Consider the following 21,900-nt stretch of genomic DNA (forward strand, 5'->3'; position numbering starts at 1 on the left):
CTGAACCTTGATGTGAGAGTGTTAATCAAACAAAAAGAAATTATGATTAAATTGTGTTGATAATATATGAATTTGATGTAAATGGAAGATAATTGAAACAAAAACATGGGTTCATTCCTTGTCAAGAGGCCGGCCTAGGATTAAAATTTGGAAGAATTGGGTTTGATTAGTTTTTGTGTAGCAAGGAAGGTTAACAAATGAAATGTGATTTTGGTGTGTTTATTTTAAAAATAATATTTAAAAAATAAAAATTATTATTTTAATATATTTTAAAATAAAAATTATTTTATAAAGCAACTATTACTATACTTTTAGATAGATAAAAATTAATAAATTTATTAATTTTACAAGTTTAATTGAATTACAAGTTTGATTGAATAAATTTTATTAGACTTGAAAGAATAAAGGCTTAGTTGCATGATTTTATTGATACGAGAGTATTTATATTTTTTTATTTTTAATATTTAATAATTTATTAATTTTACTGTCCTATTATAATTTTTATTTTTGTATAAAAAATCATGAGCAATCATTTGATCGACGATGAAGCTAGCTTCAAGCTAACCATAAGGTCAATAAAAAGCTATATTAATTTTTTATAGTTTTGCACGTGTAAAAACACAAATCAACTAGGAAATAAAAAGCCAAGGACCAGGTGGAGAACAGCCAACTGATTTTTGGACATGAACTTACAATTGACAAATGGGCATCGAACCCTAACATCCCGTTCTTGCCTGTCTAGGCTCCAATGACCTAAGAGACTGGGATTTCTCTAGTCCTTAAATTACCTTAGTTAGGGTTTGATTACAAAAGACCCCCTCATCAACTCATAAATCAGAATGTTAATTACATCGAAGTGACAAATTCCCTTGAGCTAGAACAATGGTAACCTCGTCAAGGGCATGGTGGGGTGACCATGGTCTTTTTAAATCGTGAAATCAACTTTCTCAGTTAAAATTTTCAAGTTACATGTGGTTAGTGCTTTAAAATAAAAAATATAAATATAAACAATGATAAAATATATTTAATTGAAAAAATAAAAATAAAAATATTAAAAAATTACAAGTTTTTAAATGAATTTATATTCTTTTAAAATATAAAAACAATATAGCATGCTTAAGGAAAAAAAAATCTTTCTCGTTCTTTATCTTTATTCTTAATTTCTATGTAATAATAAAACTATATTTGGTTTTTTTTATTATCACTTTATTTGTTTCAACCAAACTTTTTGTATTTGCATCATTTCACTCCTCACTTTTAAGCACGATCTGCCTTAATTGCAAACAGAACATGTTTTTCTTTTAATTGTTTTTGTAGGTTTTTGCTTTACAATTTTTTTTTTAACTTTATTGTATTGTAAGTCGGTTATTAATAATAGAGGTGATTATTTTTTATTTGATTTATTTTTTATCTAAAAAATAACCAAACTGAATATTTTTTAAAAAATCAAAATCAGTTCAAACCGACCGGTTTCAGTTCGGTTATTATAGAACAAAGATCGTAAAATGATAAACAATTAAATTTGATAAAATAAAAAAAAATTAAATTTATAAATTTAAAATTCATACTTTATAAATTTATATATGATAAACAATTAAATTTAATAAATTAAAAATATGTAACAAAATATTAAAATAATTGAAGAAAACATCTGGGTATTGGCATCATAAACTAGTTTATTCCATGGAGAGAAATCAAATTATCTTATTATAAAAATAAATGAAAATGTTTATATGAAAACGAAAAACAAAACAATAAGCGATGCCTAATCCTTTGGTTTTTCCAGCAATAATCATGCAGCAATGGTTTTGCCGGGGAAAGTAGACCTCTAATCTCATAGCTCTTTGAGTTTTATTGTCTCGTTTGCATTTCATCATCACCTGATTTAGGCACCGTTTGGGAACGCTGCCGCAGCCGCGTTCCCAAAAAATTTGAAATTTTTTTTTTTTTTGCTAAAATTTAATATGGTTTGTACGTTTTGGATCGTTTTGATGTGCTGATATCAAAAATGATTTTTAAAAAATGAAAAAACATCGTTGGCATACATTTTGGCACGAAAAGTTATTTGAAAAGCACCCGCAACCACACTGCCAAACACGCTCTTAGTAGAGTTGAACTTTCAGATTAATTATTAGATGAAATAACATGCATGCATTTAATAACAATTTCTCCTGCTTTTTTTTTAAAAAAAAATAATTCGGACACACACACACGTGATGGGACACAGTTCTATAATCACATAGTATTCTGTCATTGTTTTCATTACAAAAATATCTTTATGGCATAATTTTTTATATTTGTTGATGGAATATTCTATCAATATTTTTAATATTTTTTTGGCAATGATTTGTAGGTGAATAAGTAAGTAGTATACATGGTGAAACATGGCAAGAATCGCTAATAATCATTAGCCTTGTCAGTTAGATTATATTACATCATTGTTTTTGCTCTGTTGTCGGTTATGTTTTTTTTTAATATAAAAAAAATATTTATGTGTTTTTAATTAAATTATATTGAAATTGATTTTATATTATCCCGTTGACAAATTAAAAGACAATTCAGACTATCAATAAAAATATAATTTGATTTAAGAAAAATCAGGACGATGTACTTTTAAAAAAAATTTAAAATAACAATATATTAGATTGATCTGAGTTAGCTTGTCAAATCTGCTACTCAGACTAGAATACCATGATAATCTTACAAAAATAAATTAAAAAAAATTATCAATCAGTCAATCAAATGTTAATTGATGAGATTTAAAACAAAGTTTAACTATAAAAATAAGTTAAGTCAATTTGGGTTAACTTACTAAACACAAGGCATAAAACTGAGATAACCCATAGAAAGTATATTAAAAAAATAATTATGAAATTTAATTTCTAATGTTGAATGATGAAATTAAAAAAAAAGTTTAATTAAAAAAAACATAATAAACCACCCGAGTCAACTGACAAAACTCGTGATCCAGGTTATAAGACCATGATAATCTCATAAAATATAAACAAAAAAAAATACGAAGTCTAATTCTCAATCTTCTTGTTGCCGAGGAATGAAATTAAAAAAAAATCAACCAAAAACAACAAAAAATCTCGAATCAACCAGCATAACCTGCAAACCAGGTTATAAGACCGTGATAACCACATAGAAAGTATATAAAAAAATCAAATTCCCAATCAACCTCATCTTGAATGATTAAATTAAAAAAATATAAAAAAATAACAAAAAATAACTCGAGTAAACTCGAGTTAACTTGTCAAACCCGGGTTAGAAAACTGGGATAACTTCATAAAAAATAATTCAAACAAAAATATAGAGTTTGATCCTCAATCAATCCATACCGAGTGATGAATTTGAAAAAAATGATTAGAAAATAAATAAAAACAATTAATCCGAGTCAACATGAGTAACCCGGAAAATTTATAACCCGTGTTATAAAATGAGAGCAAATTAAAATAAAATATTTATTAAATTTAATATTAAATGATTAAAAAAAATCAATGTGAAAAATAAAAACTTTTCACTGTTTATTTCTACAGTGAAAAGCCAGGCCTTAACGAACTGTAAATGTATATAGTATATACCTTTGCTGTGGGATACTGTGATGATTCTTGCCTAAGTAGAGTAGAAAAAATGAAGAATACACGCGCGCGAGGATTCTTTATCAACTTATTCAATAACAATTTTTTTTTAAGAAATCTTGGAAACCAAAACGCTTATTTTCTTTACCAACATACCCAGGGTTTTATAAATTTAAAATCTCATACATTATTTAATTTAAGAATTACCGATTACCCATAAATCAATCCAACCCATTAAATTTCTAGATTATTTCAAGTTTAGTTAAATCAAGTTTTAAATTGAAACATTAACCCTAGTTATGATTTGCGAGTTAATATAATTAAATATAAATGCACAAAATAAATTTATAAAAGCATAGAATCTCAAAAGTAATCATTTAACCATGGATGTCAAATTGATATTTATATTAATAATTAATATTTTCATTTTTATGAGAGCAAGCAAGCAGATGCATCATGCATGAACTAACCTCAACTTACTTTGAGTGTTTTTTATTGTTTTTGTGTTTAAAATTATTATTATTTAATTATTATGAATTATTTTCAAAAATAATTTTTTTTAATATATTTTAAAATAAAAATACTTTAAAAACAATTAAAACCATAATCCTAAAACAACCTTAATCCAATTTACCAAATTTCAAGAGGTAAATGGAGGGAAACATTAAAAAAAAAAAAGGGACGAAAACAACTATAAACCACGCATAAGTAAATTGTCACCGAGGCTATCAACACCGACATATAGAAAGATGTCACGTGTAAAATTCCTGCAGCCACACGAGTACCTCTTTATCGCGTCACTACATGGTATCCTCACCCAATATAAAAATATCTACCCCAAAACGACCTGTCCTCTCGCCTGCAAAAAACCCGAATCTCTCTCTCCATCCTCTCATCGAAAGCGAAATCGAAAAAAACAAAAAACCACTCGGAAATTAAACAACAAAACGGATCTCCAACATCACGAACCTGAGTAACTGAAACCCTAATAGCTGCGAAACTCTTTATCATCTCTATCTCTAAAAGTCTCTACGCACGTGAAGGAACGAAACTAGGGTTAGGGTTAGGGTTAGGGTTAGGGTTAAGTTTCAGCTTAGAAAATTAGGTTTTTTTTGGTCCGAGAGATTTGAATTAGACCTAGACTGGAATTAGGATCAGGGTTGGTTTTGTGATGGAATGCGACGGTTGTGAGGGTGATAGAGAAGGTTGTTGTTGTTGCTATCGTCGGGAATGACCGGAGGCCGATGCCACCGGCTAAAGAAGATGATGGGTAGGGGTCCTGACGGAGGTTGCGGCGCTGACGAGAGGCCTTGCCGTCCAGTTTCGAGGTTTCCGACAGCCAATTCCCTCGCAAACGAAACTGAAATACCTCAACCAACAGTAAAGAAACCGACTTCACTCGAAGTCGATTTCTTCTCCCAAGCTAATAAGGTCTTAAGCGTGCACTCGCCATTCGATGTCGCAGATAACGCGTCTGGTTCTGGTGTTCCAAGTTTTCCAATCTTGTCTACTTTGCCTAGCCGGCTGGCTAGTTTGTTGAGGCAATCAGATGGCAGTAGAAAGAAACATAAAAGGTCTCATTCTGGCGTGGACAAGAAGTCTTCATCACGGGTGAGTGACAGGTCTAAAGGAGGGAATATATGGGTCGAGACTGAAGAGTACTTTAGGGGATTGACATTGCCTGATATTGATGCTTTGTTTGAACTATCTTCTTTATTTAATTCTTTAGGTTATACTAAGTGTTTCTATATTCCTTATATTGGAAATGAGAAAATAGAGAGAATTGAGACTACTGCCACAAATGTGAAAACTGAGGAAAATCTGAATGGGAAGGCTGAAGGAAACAACACTAATGAACAATCTGACACAAGTGCCAATGTGGAGAATGCAAATGATAATGTGGAAATGGATTGTGTGGATGGAAATGGAAAAAGACTCATAGTGAAAGATGAGGACAATCAAGAGGATGGACAGTTTATGGAAATCGACAGCGTGGCTACTCAAAGCGATGGAGCTGAGTGTTTGACCCAGGAGGAAGCAAATGGTTGCTCTGTTTCTGATTTTTCTAGCAGTGTAGAATGGCTTTTAGGTTGTAGGAATAGGAATATATTGACTTCTGAAAGGCCTTCCATGAAGCGGAAGCTTTTAGGCAGTGATGCAGGGTTGGAGAAGGTTTTGATTGGTCGTCCTTGTGAAGGAAACTTGTCATTATGTGATTTTTGCTGCAAGGGCGAGACGGGTAATGTTTCAAATAGGTTGATTGTTTGCTCTTCTTGCAAGGTTGCCGTTCATCTTAAGTGTTATGGTGTGCAAGGGGATGTAAACAAGTTTTGGTTGTGTTCATGGTGCAAGCAGAAGAGTGATGACAACGATTTAGTCAAGCAGTCTTGTGTGCTTTGTCCAAAGGAGGGTGGAGCTTTGAAACCTGTTAATGTGGAAAATGGTGGGTCTGTTCTTGAGTTTGTGCACTTGTTTTGTTCCCAGTGGACGCCTGAGGTCTATATAGAGGACTTAACGAAGATGGAGCCAGTTATGAATGTGGGGGGAATTAAGGAGACCCGAAGAAAATTAGTCTGTAATGTATGCAAGGTGAAGTCTGGTACCTGTGTTCGGTGCAGTCATGGTATGTTGTGTTGCTTCCTTATTTTGTGCCATCATGCATTTATCATTTTTCTCTGGTACCCCGTGTTGGTGTCTATCACAACTGGAGCCTGTTTGGCTGTAGAGCCAGTGTCTAATGCAGCTTACAAGTCATATTGTGCGAATGCTTTTTGTCGCTCAAGCTAAATTGTATCTATCTTTTATTGAATTGAAGAATGAGAAAGATTGTTCTTTTTTTTTTCATTTCATAATTGATTGTTTTTTTCTCAATGACTAGCTGCCTATGATTCATTTGCATCCCATTTTCTCCTAATTTTTTCCTTTCAACTAAGTCTTAGCATGGTGCATCATATTTATTTCTTAAAAGGATGGACATAATCATAGTAATCAGCACGAGATAATGTCTGTAGAACATTGAATGAATTCCTTTGGAATTTTTTTGCCGAAGATATTCTTGTAATGAACTGTGAAATTTAACCATGGTTGGGCAGTTAATTTTATGTCCACTGCTGATAATGTTCATGTTTGATAAGCTTATGGATATTATGATTTGCTCCTGAATTGAATCATCTGCTGTCATGAATGTAAATTTCTGAATCTTTTGCGTCTTTCTCCTTGGACATTCTGCAATCAGGTTGTTGATGCGTAACTTCATACACTGTTTAACTTCCTTACCTTTTATTTCTGGCGATTGTATCTGATATTTTAGTTTTCAAACTGATTCATGGGGGGCTGGGAGGATTTGATGTATGATCACGCGGAATGGTGCAAAATGATCCATATAGCCAATCCAAACTAGTTTGGGATGAGGCCTGGCTGTTGTTGTTGCATATTCATGGGGGATGGGAGGAGACTGGAGATGGATTGGGGTGGAAACTGTTTTTTTGTAGAAGGATGTAAAACATACCATTTGCAGTTTGGTATATGAAATCTCTACATTCTCAGGACTGTAAGATTCCCAGGAAAGTAACTCACGCTTCTGGAAGATTGCATGAATTTTGTTTAATTGTGAGTGAAGTCAATTAATCTAAATAAGTGTAGGATGTATTAGTTGTGTTCATATGTGATGAATTCCATGTTTGTATCTAATGAAACTTTTGCAAAAACTAATACAATTCTTTCTGAAACTTTTGCAAAAACAAGGTTGAGGGCTTGGTCTAATGTCTAATACATTTGATAGTCCTGTCACTGCATCTTTTCAACAGAGAATATGGTGATTGAGTGTAGCAAGGCATTGCTATTTAAAGTGTTTGGTGATGTATTGAGCACTAGTTGATGTTTGATGATGTATGTAGCAGCACTAGTTGTGATTGGGCATATTTTGGTTTGCTGTTTTACTTTCTTGCCCTCGCTGTTTGGATGGATGTCTGTTAGCATTTGCTCTCAAGCGCTGAATCTTGTCTTTTTTGTACAAATCATGGAACCATGTGTTTCATGAGCCTTCACAGAAGAATGCCTGGTTGGATCTTGACATTTCTGGCTGGTGTTATTGCTATTTTACGCCCCGATTTAGATTCTGTGTTGGCTCTATCCAGCAAAAACATTTTAGGGCTGTTCTTTGTTCTGTTTCTACTCAAGTTAACTGTCCAGTGTCCTTTCACCGTTTTCATTTTTTCCTGTCAAGATGATAACTACTAATATTGTTGTGCTCTAATTGTGCTAGTCTTGGGTGCTGCTCACTCTTGCTTTGGCAGTTTTTAGCTTGAGAGTTTACCTAAAAAATTATTGGTTATGATGGCCAATGCTGCATTGTTAAGATATGCTGGGCATCTCATTGTATCATCTTCCTTAACGCATTTTAACAGCCTCATTCCTGTTTATTCCTTGCGATATTTTATTCTCAAATCTTGTTTTTTTTTAGCCTTTGGGCATTAGTTAAAGCGTTAGCTAGATTTGGCTCTTTTGTGAATCAGAAAGGTCTCTGCCACTTTCTGTTCTTCCACTCTGTTAGTTTCCAACAGCCCTTTTAGCACTGCTCCTCATCTCTCCCCGCTATGTGTGAGTGGACATGTAAATGGATGTGTGTTTTTGTCCGTGCTACATTATTCTTAATATCTGAGTGATTGGATCTGTGATTATGGGTACTTCGCTACTAGAAATGAGGCAAGTCTTGCATGAGCACCTGGTTCACAATGGAGACAACAAATTGTTTACTGCAGCAGTTCACTGACCTGTATTGGTAATATACTTAATGTTGTTGTGTTTTTGTTCGTCGGTACATTTGCCAGTGTCATGTCTTCATCTTGGAAGGATGAGTTTGCCTTTTCCTTTGAGAAGGATGAGAAGTCTTTATTATGGTGTGAAGTAGAAAGCTGAAGGGAATCAATGTTGTGACGATTTGCTTTAGTAATTGCATCCAGCTAGGCATTTTTGATTGCTGAGGCTTGCTTGCTGTGGGATTTTTGAGATCACTTACATATATACTTGCTCTTGATTTTTTGAGGTCACTTAAAATATACTTGCGCAGTCATTTCCTCCAATTTTCACTTGTGATTATTTTGCTACTCTCTTTAATGAGCCAATATTATATCCTCAATTTTTAAGTCTCTAATTTGTCAATTCTTGTACCAATAGCTGCAGCACAGCTTTTCTGGTTTCCTTAGCCATTCTTGAAATGCTTTGATTAACATATAATGTTACCTTGGCACTCTTACCTCCTGTATCCTTTGGTTTAAAAATGTGAGCAGCTCCACATAGTAATGCCTTTCTGTTGTTCATGTGGTTTATTCAGGAACTTGCAGAACTTCTTTCCATCCTATATGTGCTAGGGAAGCAAGACATAGGATGGAGGTCTGGGGAAAATATGGTTCTGATAATGTAAGCCTCTTTCTTTCTTCATCATGCAGAAGTTATAATTGCTCACTATTTTTACTAATGTTAGTACTACTACGGCTGCCTCCACCATAACCACCAGTGCTAGAGGGACGTTGTCGACTTAATGCTGTGACTTCTTGCCAGGCATGTTCTCTAAAATTCCTTATTGTATGTATCAACAGGTTGAATTACGAGCTTTTTGCTCAAAGCACAGTGAACTCCCTGATGATAAGGATACCCATCAATTAGGAGAGGCTTTTGTGGCTGCCAGCCACAACTGCTCTGTTGCCAGCCATGATCCATCAGAATTGCAAATGGACAAACAACACAAGTTAAATAGTGGCCGAAATGGAGATAAACTTGCAGTCCACATAGAAACTTCTGATACTAATTCTGGTAAACCTGGTGATGGTGAATCATGGGAAATAGAATTGAATGATTTGAAATCAGATGCTGTACCTTTGTCAGAATCTGGGGATGTGGACCAACTCATTGATACAGGGATATTTGAGAGAGGTGGCTATGAGGATGCTAGTCCTTCTGACTTCCAAAATCTTTTGCTGATTTTGAAGAAGGTACTGAAAAAACATATGTGCTCATGCACTTGCTTGGGTTTGACTTTTGATGAGTACAAGTATTGCTACATGCATGGCTATATTGTTTCTCTTTGTTTTTTCCCTCACATTTTTATTTGTCCTCCGGGGAAATTTGAATTATGCAGTTAATCGATCAAGGAAAAGTCAATGCAGAAGAATTGACAACAGAAATTGGCATCTCACCTGATTCTTTAATTCCAACACTGGCTGTAATGCTTCTGATCACGAGTTTTACTTTTTGTTCATTTTTAGAAAGATGTTTTTATCCACTGACTGTTGCTGTTTGTTCGCTTCTTGACCTTTTCTCCTCAGGAAGTTAATTTGGTCCCTGATTTTCAGGCCAAATTAGTCAGGTGGTTTCAAAATCATGTTCACTTGGCTAGTCGACATAAAAATTTCAAAGTTCAACTAAAATCCACAATTGTTCCAAAGGCTGAGATTGGAACAGCAGATCATTCTGATGGTATAACTGTATCAGAGAGTGATATTACAGATGCTGTTGCTGTTAAGTCAGTTCCCCCACGGAGAAGAACCAAAAGTAACATTAGGATTTTGAGGGACAACAGTGTAATTTGCTCACCTGAGGAAATTTTGAGCGCCAACGGTATCATAATGAATGGGATTAAAGCCGTTGATCAACTGGGAAGTGAAGAACCAGAAAATTCTAGGGAAGTATCCATCCCTAATGTGGCTGAAAAGGTAGTCCTATCACACTGTAATTATTTGCCACAAAAACTGTTTAGGAGGAAGTTAAATGGTTTGCCAATTTTGTGTTACCATATGAAGATGTTAATTTCTTTGTGATGAGGAGCTAATTTTGAATTTTGAATTTCTTTTTTATGCTTGTTTATATTGCCATTAGAAGATGAATGAGTGATTTTTATTAGTATTTGCAACTTGTCTAAGTGTTGTAGTTTACAATTTCCATAAGCTGAGCTGTGGGTGCCTGTTACAAGTGTTCCTATATTTGGAAGCCTTTTCATTTTCTGCATATCATCTAGTTCAACCTTTTGATATGTTCCATTCTTTGGTCCCTATGTTTCCCCATAAATATTCCATATCTGTAGTGCTATTGTTCTCCTGTTCACCTAATTTACCTTTGTATCAAATGATAAAAGCATGGCAAAAATCTTTGATCCGGCAGTTGTGTATGCAAATGAGGTGAAGATGTCAAGGAGCTGTTTTTTCTTTGTGTTTTGATTCTCCACCAGTTTTTCTTTTTATGGTAACTTGTATGCTGACTATATTTTTTGTTAGTGGATATAGTACTAATGATAATTTACAAAAAAAAGATGATATGACTGCTCATGTGTTTTTTCCTTTGCTTAAATGAAAATTCTCCTTGTGATTACGAAATTGATTTTGTAGGAAAAAGAATATTATGGCAGCATTTGTTTCTTTTAATTTTTTTCCTAGTCGACAGAATAGATCTTATTTAAACGTCATGTGTTATAAACATTGTATTTATAGGTATAAACTATAGAATTTATTATGCTCTGAAAAGTTGGTTTCTTCAAATTCTTTTTCGCCTGTTATTTTCTTTCTTAAGAAACCTGTCCTCCATCCTTCTGAAATCTTCTTGTCTACCTGCACTACTCTAATACTCTTGAGAAGAGCTTTGCAGTGTGTTTGCCTTTCATCTCACACTTTCTTATGTTCTTTCTAAGTGACTTTTTTTTTTGTTTATTCAAAACGGAAGTTGATCTAGAATACTTTTATATAGAAAATGATTTTTTTTGTTGAAAAAGTAGGGAAGATTTACAGAGATGGTGGATGAGAATTTCCCCAAAGCAGAAAGAGAAAATCTGAAATATAAAAATTCTAAGATAAAATACTAAAGCTCTCCAGTCTCTCTGCAGTATCCTTAGGAAACACATCCAAAATATCTGAGGCAAAGTGATTGGGAACAGAATTAACTTTCCATATGGCCCTTGCTGCAACCTGTGAACTCAAACTTTTTCCTTGTGTGGGAGGCAGAATGCATAAGCTATCACATATCAGCACTAGCCCTCCTTCCAAATTTAATATGCCTAAATGTATAGTATTTGTAATTATATTTTCATTGCTTGAAATTGTTGAATGTATGAATTGACTGATTATAGTTTCCATCAGTGTCTAGTTATATTTTTTCTCCTATCAATAGGCATGCTTGTGTACCATTGGAAAACTGATGACAGAGACACCTGCTATTTATGTGGTTCATTTCTGTAAATGTTAGGTTTTCTGTCCGTCATTTGTCAGTTTAAGACACGTGTTTTAGGTACTGAAGCTATTCCTTTACTGCTGATAGTCTATGCTTCTTTTTTCATGTCCTAGTTGTTGATTGCTAAGCAATTTGTTACACTTGTTTTCCTAGACTGCACATATTCTTGTCTATTTATTGACTTAGCCCAAATTGTTCAACTATCATTTGTGAGCCAAAGGAAGTTGTAACCTGTGCATGTGTTGTCTGGATTTCCTGAAGCATGCATATAACTTTATTTGCTAGTAATAGATGATATTCACACTTCTGAACAGCGTAGGACTGATGAATGCTTTGTCATGACACTACAAGTGGTCCAGCTAAAAGGAAGTTATGCCAACCTATGCATGATATGCAAATGGAAAAGGAGAGAATAAGAATTGCTAATTTAAATGATGAATTATTTTAGCATCATAACATGCATGAAAAAGCTTGTTTTTTCCATAAAAAAAGAAGAAGCATGCAGCAATCAAAGTGTTCAACGCTGTATCATCTTGAGAGAAGTTTGGGTAGCGGAATCCTTACCAAGAACCATTATGTTGTTTTTTAGACATTTCCTGGTTTCTCATTTGAGGTTCATAGGACATAGAGTTGATGCATTTTTCAGAAGGTTTCATATTGATATTGATAAGAGGTAGCAGTGAGGTTTATTTTATGTTGGACTGGGAGAGACTGATTATGATATATTTTGTTATTTTTCTTTTCTGAATCACCTATCTTGGTAGGAGTGAAAAGAAGTAGCTTGTGGTTGTCTCTTACTGTAGTGGAAGTTACCACCATTTGCAATCTGTACCGAGATTCAATGTGCCTGCCAATGTGTTCTGTTCTGTCCTTTTGCTTTTAGGTTCTACTCACCATTTGGTAGTTTTGATTGTATATATAGAGATATATCCTTTCTGCTTGCCTTTTTTCTTTAATTTATATGTTTTGTTTTATTTATGCAGATCCCTGATGTGTTACAAGACTCTTCGGTTTTGCATTTGCCTAAAAGTGAAGGTATGCTTTTCAGAATAATCCTTCTGTATTTGGTGTTTCCAATGAACGCCCTTTCTATTGGATAAGGTTGCCATATCTTGGTAATTAGTCTTGTTTGGACTAATTTTTTTCATGTGTCGTTTTCTACTTTTCTTTACTTGAGAAGCCAGTTAATTTTTTTTCCTGGATAATTTCCTGGAAATCAGTTGATTTGTAGAGAGTTCAACTTTCCAAACCTTCTCTTTACCTTTCTTGACAATGAAAAGGTATAGTCTTAACATTAGAGCAAACCTGCTGCTGATGAATTAGGAAAGCATCCTCTTGGTCTTGGCTGTTGGATGTTTAATATGCAGATTGTTGTTCTCTGTATGCCCCAACTGTGTTAGTGGATTTATTTCATGGGGATGTTAAATCATCTTGAGTGAGAATAGAAGAATATCCCGGGTGAAGAGGGGAGTGGTCTAACTAATTTGCAACTATTGCCTCCAAAACCTCCACCTTTCACAAGAAGCTTGGAGAGGAACTGGAAAAAGAATAGGAGGATATAATTAAGCTTGAATGTTACAGATAGGATGAGTGTGTGGACAGTCTAGGATGTAATTAAATTTTATGATATGATTGTGTGTTTTCCCCACTCATGAAGCTGGTGAACATAAGAGCCATGGTACATCTTCGAAAAAATCAGAAATCTTCGTTCGAGGAAAAGCATCAAGCATGTAGATCAGGCGAGAATATTATGTAAAAAGATGGTGACTTTGGAGTGATAGTTAACACCATCTTAGTTATGGACCCACTTTCACATGGAAATTTCTCATGCAAGACCTTATCCTTTCTTACTGAGTTTTGGGTGGGTACCAATTCAAGAAGGAAACCTTATGTATGCACATACTTTAAGGTTTGGTTGGGGAAGGTTGTGTAATTTAATGGAAAATGTGTGATACACTTTTTTTTGGTGGGTTGGAGAAGGGGTGGGGTTGTATTTTTAGAGTCTTTAAGGAACAATCATGCGGGGATTAAATTTCTGTTTTTTCATCCTCTAGGGAGTATGATAGTGAGGGAATAACGAGTCTTGCTGTCCTTTATCTGGAGGGTTTGGAAATCTCTAGTCTTTCTTTTTATTCTAGAAGGATGACAAGTATGCATCTCATATTGTGGAAGTGGAATTCATTCTCCTCAACCATTTTCCCTCGTTCATGGCTGACAATATGCATCTCATATTTTATGATTGAGTTTGCTTGCCTGCTGGCATATCTAGAAATTTTCATTTTAGTACAGTACTCAAGTATCGTATGATCTTAAATGTTACTTGATATCATTGCATGATATTAAAAGCCATAGCTTAACCTTGTGATGTCCGGTGATGTTCCACAAAAAAAAGCAAAAGAAAAGAAAATAGAAGGCTGTAAATGTGTGTATTTTCAGATTGTCCCTTCTTTCTGAAAGTAATAATGATCATCTCAAGGTTTATAATCCTTTAACCTTCTATATGCTCTGATATGTCTGTTGCTAAGAAAGTTCAGATAATGTCTCAGATGGAAGCCTTTCTGTAAAAATCGAACAAGTGCACGCTGCTATTCCAGACAAGAGTAATTCAATTAACACAGATGGGGCAGTTTCTGTTTTTTCAGATGTTAACATTGTCATCCCTAATCTCATGTAAGATTTGCGAAAGCTCTTTAATGTAGAATTTTGTGTTGCTTGATACTTTTTGGATGCTCCAAAAAGCTTCTATTTTCAGTACTGGACACTGATTTAACAGTATCTGATGAGATCTTATGCAAAATTATATATTATTTGCTACAGAGAGCCAGAAGCGTATTCTAATTCTTATGTCCATCCATGTATACATGAGAAGCTGTCACAGATACAAAGTGGAATGCTTTTGCAGAAAGGAATTTCTGAACTTGAAGGTAGAAATTGCACTGACATGAAAATTTGGTTGTCCAGGATTTTCTTCTTTTTATTGCTTATAATTGCAAGCTTTTTTCTTTTTTATACATTGTATTATGTGTGAACCACGCTGGACAGGTTCAAAAGACGGAGAAATCTCTCGTTTGGAGGCCTCTTCCAATGCCAGTGTCTGTTGTAATCATCAGAATAAACACTCCAAGTGCAATGACTTGATCTGTAGTTCCAGTGAAGTAAATCTAGAGCAGCTGGCTAAGGCTAAGAAACTGGGAATTCTCAAACTATCTCCGGTGGACGAAGTGGAAGGAGAAATTATCTATTTTCAGAATAGGTTACTTGGCAATGCAGTTGCAAGGAAGCACTTTACTGGTCCTTTCCTTTTTCCTTTCATCGTTTGTTTTTTTGGATATGCTGGTTCTCTTTTATTTACCCCCCCTCCCAAGTCTTGCATTATTCTAATACTCCATCCAAATTTAGTTTTTTATTGAAAAAAGTAGCTTTAAATCAATATACATTTGCATGACTTTTTTTTGTGGTGAATTGTGCTTGCAGATAATTTAATATCTAAGGTTGCTAGGCATCTACCCCAGGAGATAGATGCATCTAGGGGGCAAAGGTGGGATGAAGTACTTGTTAACCGGTATCTTTGTGACGTTAGAGAAGCAAAGAAGCAGGGCAGGAAAGAAAGAAGGCATAAGGAAGCCCAGGCTGTTCTGGCTGCAGCAACTGCTGCTGCAGCAGCTTCTTCTCGGACTTCATCATTTAGGAAAGATGCCTTGGATGAATCTGCTCACCAGGAGGTGGTTTATTTTTTCCATTTCCCTTCTGTATTTTTTCTCCTTTTCACTTCAGGTTTTTTTTCCTTGCCTTCTAGAGAAAACTTGCAGTTATTTAATGCAGTTATCCACCTTGTCACTCTTACCTGGTTCCAGAAATATAATACTTCTAATGGGAGGGCTGGCATTTCTTCTCAGTTGATGCCACGTCCAAAAGAAATGCTTTCAAGGGTGGCTGTTCCAAGGATTTCATCAGAGAAGTACTCTGATTTTGTTCAGTCAATTTCAGATTTTTCTAAAGATCACCCTGGACCATGTGATATATGCAGACGATTTGAGACAATACTGAACCCTATTTTAGTCTGCTCTGGCTGCAAGGTTTTCTCGAATGGACCTTGGTATTTCCTCTTAGCAGCGCGCTATCTGCTTGCTTCTTGTTGTTGACAAAAGCTCTTCTGCCAACAGGTTGCAGTTCACTTGGATTGCTATCGTTGTGTGAAGGAATCTACTGGTCCATGGCATTGTGAATTATGTGAAGAATCATTGTCATCTAGATGCTCTGGAGCTCCTGTCAATTTTTGGGACAGGGCAAATGGTGTTGAATGTGGTTTATGTGGTGGTATTAAAGGTGCTTTCAGGAAATCTACTGATGGTAGATGGGTTCATGCCTTTTGTGCAGAGGTTGATTTTTTGCTTTCCCCTTCAATGGCTTGATTCAGGATTTTCTTTCTTATCTTCTTTGAAGCACATATTATAATTATTTCCTATTTTTTCTTGTAGTGGGTCTTTGAACCAACATTCAGAAGGGGACAAGTAAATCCTGTTGAAGGAATGGTATGTGCATATTTTAGGTGCCCATATTGTCAAAAAAAATTGTCCATTGACTCACTAAAACTCAAGTATATGTGAAGATCTCTTTGGTTGGAATATAATATGCAGAATTTAACCTGTTATTTCTTACCTTGCATGTTTATGACCATTGTAATTTTTCTTATTTCACATTTACTCTATCTGCATTGAAATTCCAGGAAAAGATCGCCAAGGAGATTAACATTTGTTGTGTCTGCTGCCATAGACATGGTGTCTGCGTAAAAGTGAGTTCCAGCTTTGATTGTTTCAGAACTTTTGTTTTTCTATAGCATCAATTCATATGTAATGAATATTGATGGTTTAATCAACTGCAATATAAAATGTGCAGTGTAGTGCTGGTCACTGTCAGGCCACATTTCATCCCACCTGTGCTAGGAGTGCAGGTTTTTACATGAATGTTAAGACTCTTAATGGCAAGATGCAGCACAAGGCTTACTGTGAAAAGCATAGCTTGGAGCAGAAGGCAAAGGTCTGTTCTTGTTGTCTGTACATAAAATGTCTTTTGACTTCTTGTCATTTTATAATTTTGCAGCATTTGATTTATGTAGGCTGAAACTCAAAAACATGGAGAAGAAGAGATAAAGAGCATGAGGCAAGTCAGGGTAAGAATGCTCTCGGATTAATCATGTTATTTTCTGGATAATAATGCTTACTTGGGTCTATTGTTTCTTGTTCTAAGATTGGTTCAACTGTTTATATTAATGACTTTTGTATGTTACAGTGATTACATGTTTACTATGCTGGTCTACTTCTTTGGAATTCATCTACTATTTTGAACTGAAAAGTTTAATAGAAAAATGTTTTTTTCTGTGAACTTCGAGTGCCTCAGACATTGTGTACATGTCTATCCTCCAGGCATATACTGAACAAGTGTCCTAATGTAAGCTAAAATCATAACTTTTCTTCTGAAGTAATCCCAAGGCATATGACAACTCTCACTTGTTATTATAACATTTTACTCTGGTCATGACATTATTATGATAAATTTATTTTTGTGGTCAAGGTCTTATTTTCTGTGAAAGCTCTGGTAGCTTAATTATTTTTCTTGCTATTGTAAATCTGTTGCAACTGGTTCATGAGGTTGATTTAAATATTGGCCTGCATTTGCTTCTTTGCAATCTGGTGTAACATTAAGCAATTTCTTCTGATGTTTTCTGCATTGATGGAATTATCTTATGTTTACTGGAAGTTTATTGCTAATGCTTCTTTGTTTCTTATGTTTGCAACTGTATAATGGTCAAGATTTAATCATATTTTTGGGGGTAGGAGAATTACAGTGATCTAATTAACTTTCTAAATTCTCCTGTAGGGTCAATTGGAGAGATTACGTCTTCTTTGTGAGAGAATTGTTAGACGTGAAAAAATAAAGGTAACTTTCTCGGAACCAGAAAAGTGCTCTTAACTTTTTTATGCAGTATTATGCAGCCAAGAAAAATGTTCCTTTTAATTCCCTGTGCTTACTTCACTTTTTTATTTTCTAAGTTTTTCACTTGAACTTTCTCCTTGAGGGCAGTATTTCTTCCTTCAGGTGGATTTTTCCCCATTCTTGATATTTACACGTTGGACCAAGTAAAATATGCTGAACTCTATTGTTTTTATTGTTTGGAGCAATGTAAACTCGGATAGTAAAATTAGATCGTAAAATCATAAAATCATAAGTAAGTTTTATTAACTAATTATATACATAATTTCAGCCAAGTAGTAAATAACAACATAACACAATTAAGGCAAAAGTGAAATAAACAATACAAAAGTTCAAGCACCTTAAAATATATAGTTCAAATAAAAATTCATACATAGTTTAACTTAAAAAAACCATCAATAATACAATTATGTCCATAGAATTTCATTAACTAACAATCAACAAACCTAAAACAATCAACATGCTGGTATGTCGTGTAAATTAAAACTAACATTATTGCCTTCATCTTCCTCGTTATGTTTAAGACATTCATCAAAATCATTCCTAATACAAATGAAAAATTCTTGTAAAGAAAGAGTAATGATCAATAGGTGAGAATCCACTCATTTTTGCAGAGAATGACTTTGTAAAAAAAATAAAATCAGGTGGGGGACGTTTGAAATTCCTAAGCTTTACATTCAATAAAACTAGCTTCCTCAAAACTTTAATCAATAATACTTTAGCAGCATGCACAATGACCCATAATCACAGATATTATCATATGAAAACTTGTGTCAAGTGTACTATTAATTGGGGGAGTATTTATAATTCCATTAAACTCGTAAAATCGGCAGTGAACTTGTGATTTTGCATGATTTTGACCGAGTTTGTCAATTATACTTGAGCCCTGTTTGATTTTGCTGGTTCTCAAGTTTTTAGTCCAATTTTGCATGTTAGATACATGTTGACTTGTAAAATCATGGCAACTCGTGATTTTGACAACCTTGGTTTGGAGCAACACTCCCTGATACATTCAATTAGTTTAAGTTCTTTGCTGTTTTCGAACTTAGAACTTCATTTTAAGCGGACCATTCTCTGAAGATCTATTTTTGTTGCAGTGCTTTTTACATGGATATTTTTTTTTTGCAGCGGGAGTTGGTTTTATGCTCACACAGCATACTTGCTTGCAAGCGAGACCAAGTTGCTCGTTCAGTACTTGTTCGGAGTCCCCCTTTCCCTACAGATGTCAGTTCAGAATCAGCTACAACATCCCTCATTGGGAACACAGATGGGTACAGGTCATGCAGCGATGCTGTCCAAAGATCAGATGATGTTACAGTAGACAGCACCATTTCTGTCAAGCACCGAGTTAAGGTTGCTTTGACCATGGACACTGACCAAAAGACCGATGACAGCTCCACATCTCAAAACCTTTTTACTCCAAAACCTTCAGAGAGGATGCCTTTTGCTGGGAAGCAAATACCTCAAAGACCTTCCTCCGCATCACATAATCTTTTGGATGAAGGAGAATGGAGCTCAAAATCAAAGGTATGTAATCGTTCTGCATCAATGACTTTTTTGTTTTGCTAGAATTCCTGTGTTAGGGATAAAAATTCTGACAGATTTTGATTGCCATGTCAACTAACAGCATTATGAGACTTTTGAGAAAGAGCTGGTAATGACTTCGGATGAAGCATCGATGAAGAACCAGAAGTTACCTAAAGGATATTTTTATATTCCTGTGGATTGCCTTCCAAAGGAGAAGCAGAACAATCAGAATGCATGTTCTGGTGAGCCCTTGGAACATAATGGTTAGATGAAAGCAATTTCTGGATTTGTGATTTGCCCACTGGAAATCAACAGCTGTCTACTGTGGACAAGTACTTTCTTCCCGGAGCGACCAAATTTACCTGATTTATGAAGGGGAGACTGGCAGAATGATGCCGAGATTGGGTTCTAGACCGTGTATAAGCTTGTCTGGATGTGTAATGTTCTGGACAAAGTGGGGGGTTGGGGGATGTTTTGGCATCATCGTTGTATATTCATCATGAGAGTAACTGTACAGTAGGGGAGGCTGTATTCCGTTAGATGTAATCCCAAGCGGCTCGGATTTCATTATGTTGATGCCTGTCCCTCTTGGCTGGGAAGCAACGCTTCTTGTATCTTTGTCCAAGGAATGAGGAGTTGCCTACAGAGTTTGCGCCGTCAAGTCAATGTAAATATTCTCTGCGTCATTTCTCACAAGAAATTTCACTAGTAGTTTGATGGAGCGTCCAAGTTATCTTCCCATTATGACCTCACTATCTGTTTTTATTTTTAGCGCGTTACAGTCAGGTTTTGTTCGGTTCTTTAGCTGGAAGCTTCGTTCCATTGGTAACGTGGCATCTGATTGGTGCCAGGTCTTGTTAATCCAGCAATGTATTATTTAATTAAGGAAATGCCCTTTTCATCCTTCCTTCTTTTTCCTTGTATTTCTTGTCAGGGGATATTTGAGAGTGTTCGCGTGTGTTTTTTATTTGGAAAAGTATTGAAATAATATTTTTTAATTTTTTAAAATTATTTTTAAAATTATTATATTAAAAAAATATAAAAATACTAAAAAAATATTAATTTAAAATAAAAAATAAAAAAAAATTGAATTTTTTTAGTAATGTTTTTAAAATGGAAAACTAAATATACAGATCGCCTGATATGCTTCTGAAGTGAAATTTAAGTTCGTAATAGAAATGGAAGGGATGCGTGCTGGTAATTTTTTGCCTAAGATGTTTGCAAGATTTCCATAAAAAATATTTAAAGGTAAATTGGCCGTAGGATTTGTAGTTGTTGATTCTGGATTGAAATAGTTAACTGGGTTAATTAATTTTTTGTTTATTAATTATCTTGAGTTATTCTGTTTTATAGTCTTAATTGTTTCTTAATTTACAGAAAACATCTTGAATTTTATATGTTAAATGGTGTAAAAAAAAACAACAAAAAATCTCGTGCAAGATCTTATTATTTACAGGCTTGCCGCTAGTTATCGCTGGAGTTTTTTTTTATAAAAAAAGTAATAGTTGATGTCCAATCTTGTATATACTCCAATGCAAAATTTTAAAACACTATTTTTTTCATCAAAACCTGCAAATGCAAATGTTTTCATATCAAAACACACATTTAAGCTCATGAAAACACAAGTATTCTCATCAAAACATCTTTTTTTCTCATTAAAACACAAATCTTCTCATAAAAAAGATCATCTTCTAATCAAAACACCCTTTTTTCTTATCAACCATTTATTCTTGTTATTAAAAAATCTCCATAAATTCACAAATTCAAAACATAAATTCATTTATATAAAACAATAATAACATAAAAGGTGGATTGGAGTTTAAGAATTGAAACTATATGAAATGTGAGGAAAATATCGTTGTCAGGGTTTTAGAACTAACAAGAACAAGTTGTTCTACAGATCTGATGACAAGTCTTGTGACAAGATATTAATTGGAGCTGAAATTGAATTAACTGCGAGATGACAAGTCTTGTGACAACAGATCTGATGACCTATATGTGTTAATGATATTGAGCTTATACAATCATCCCATGGAGGCTAACAATGCAAGTATGAAGCTGATGGTGATGGTTAATTTCATATATACAATGTTGATGTTTGTAACTATTATAATGTTGATGTCAAATATTAATGCATGAAATAAATTTATATTTAAATATTTCATTAACATCAAGGCAATACTAACACTAACATTAACAACAATACAGTGACTTACACCGTCCAGTTCCATAACCAGCACCATCACAAAAAATAAGCAAGGGAGAAGAAAAGGAGTAAAAACAGCAGCTAAACATACATGTAAAAACAATAAGCCTGCACGGAGAAGAAAACCTCAGGAACAATCAGCCCATGCAAGCATCCTCTCTAAAGCCAAAAAAAAAAAAAAAAACATAAACAACAAGGTGTAAAAAAGCTCCCAAACAAATACAAAAGCAAACAGCCTAAAATAAGGCTAAAATAAACAGGAGAAGACTATAAAAATAAGAATAAATTCATAGCATGCAAACAACAAAAGCAATTGCAGGCAAAGTATAGAAAATTGCAGTCCAAAAACACCTCAAGGAAATAGAGAGGTCTGAAGCCTTA

At 34.4% G+C, this 21,900-nt stretch overlaps 1 protein-coding gene across 2 annotated transcripts; it reads left to right on the forward strand.

Annotated features, from left to right (window-relative positions):
• Window positions 1-4,417: 4,417 nt before the first annotated feature.
• Window positions 4,418-20,217, forward strand: LOC133692480 (uncharacterized). 2 transcript variants are annotated; one of them, XM_062113463.1, is made up of 19 exons: window positions 4,418-6,204; window positions 8,914-8,999; window positions 9,179-9,571; window positions 9,718-9,801; window positions 9,905-10,291; window positions 12,779-12,830; window positions 14,342-14,465; window positions 14,613-14,719; window positions 14,838-15,086; window positions 15,270-15,517; window positions 15,650-15,871; window positions 15,959-16,174; window positions 16,274-16,327; window positions 16,522-16,587; window positions 16,692-16,832; window positions 16,912-16,965; window positions 17,673-17,732; window positions 18,915-19,313; window positions 19,414-20,217. In XM_062113463.1, exons 1-19 carry the CDS (start codon window positions 4,812-4,814, stop codon window positions 19,579-19,581), a joined length of 4,503 nt encoding a protein of 1,500 aa, XP_061969447.1. In that variant the 5' UTR covers window positions 4,418-4,811; the 3' UTR covers window positions 19,582-20,217. The 2 variants fall into 2 exon arrangements, with proteins under 2 accessions (XP_061969447.1, XP_061969448.1); XM_062113464.1 differs by having other exon boundaries at window positions 15,692-15,871.
• The last annotated feature ends 1,683 nt before the right edge of the window (window positions 20,218-21,900 follow it).

The sequence above is a fragment of the Populus nigra genome, chromosome 4 (assembly GCF_951802175.1).
Source record: "Populus nigra chromosome 4, ddPopNigr1.1, whole genome shotgun sequence".
NCBI lineage: Eukaryota > Viridiplantae > Streptophyta > Magnoliopsida > Malpighiales > Salicaceae > Populus > Populus nigra.

What these genes read in the sequence shown, in the direction of transcription:
- LOC133692480 (XM_062113463.1), top strand. Translation starts at nt 4,812, where the DNA reads ATGACCGGAGGCCGATGCCACCGGCTAAAGAAGATGATGGGTAGGGGT. An exon ending in TCCCTAATGTGGCTGAAAAG is followed by an intron (nt 10,292 to 12,778) that starts GTAGTCCTATCA and finishes TTATTTATGCAG; the next exon opens with ATCCCTGATGTGTTACAAGA. An exon ending in AATGGAGCTCAAAATCAAAG is followed by an intron (nt 19,314 to 19,413) that starts GTATGTAATCGT and finishes GTCAACTAACAG; the next exon opens with CATTATGAGACTTTTGAGAA.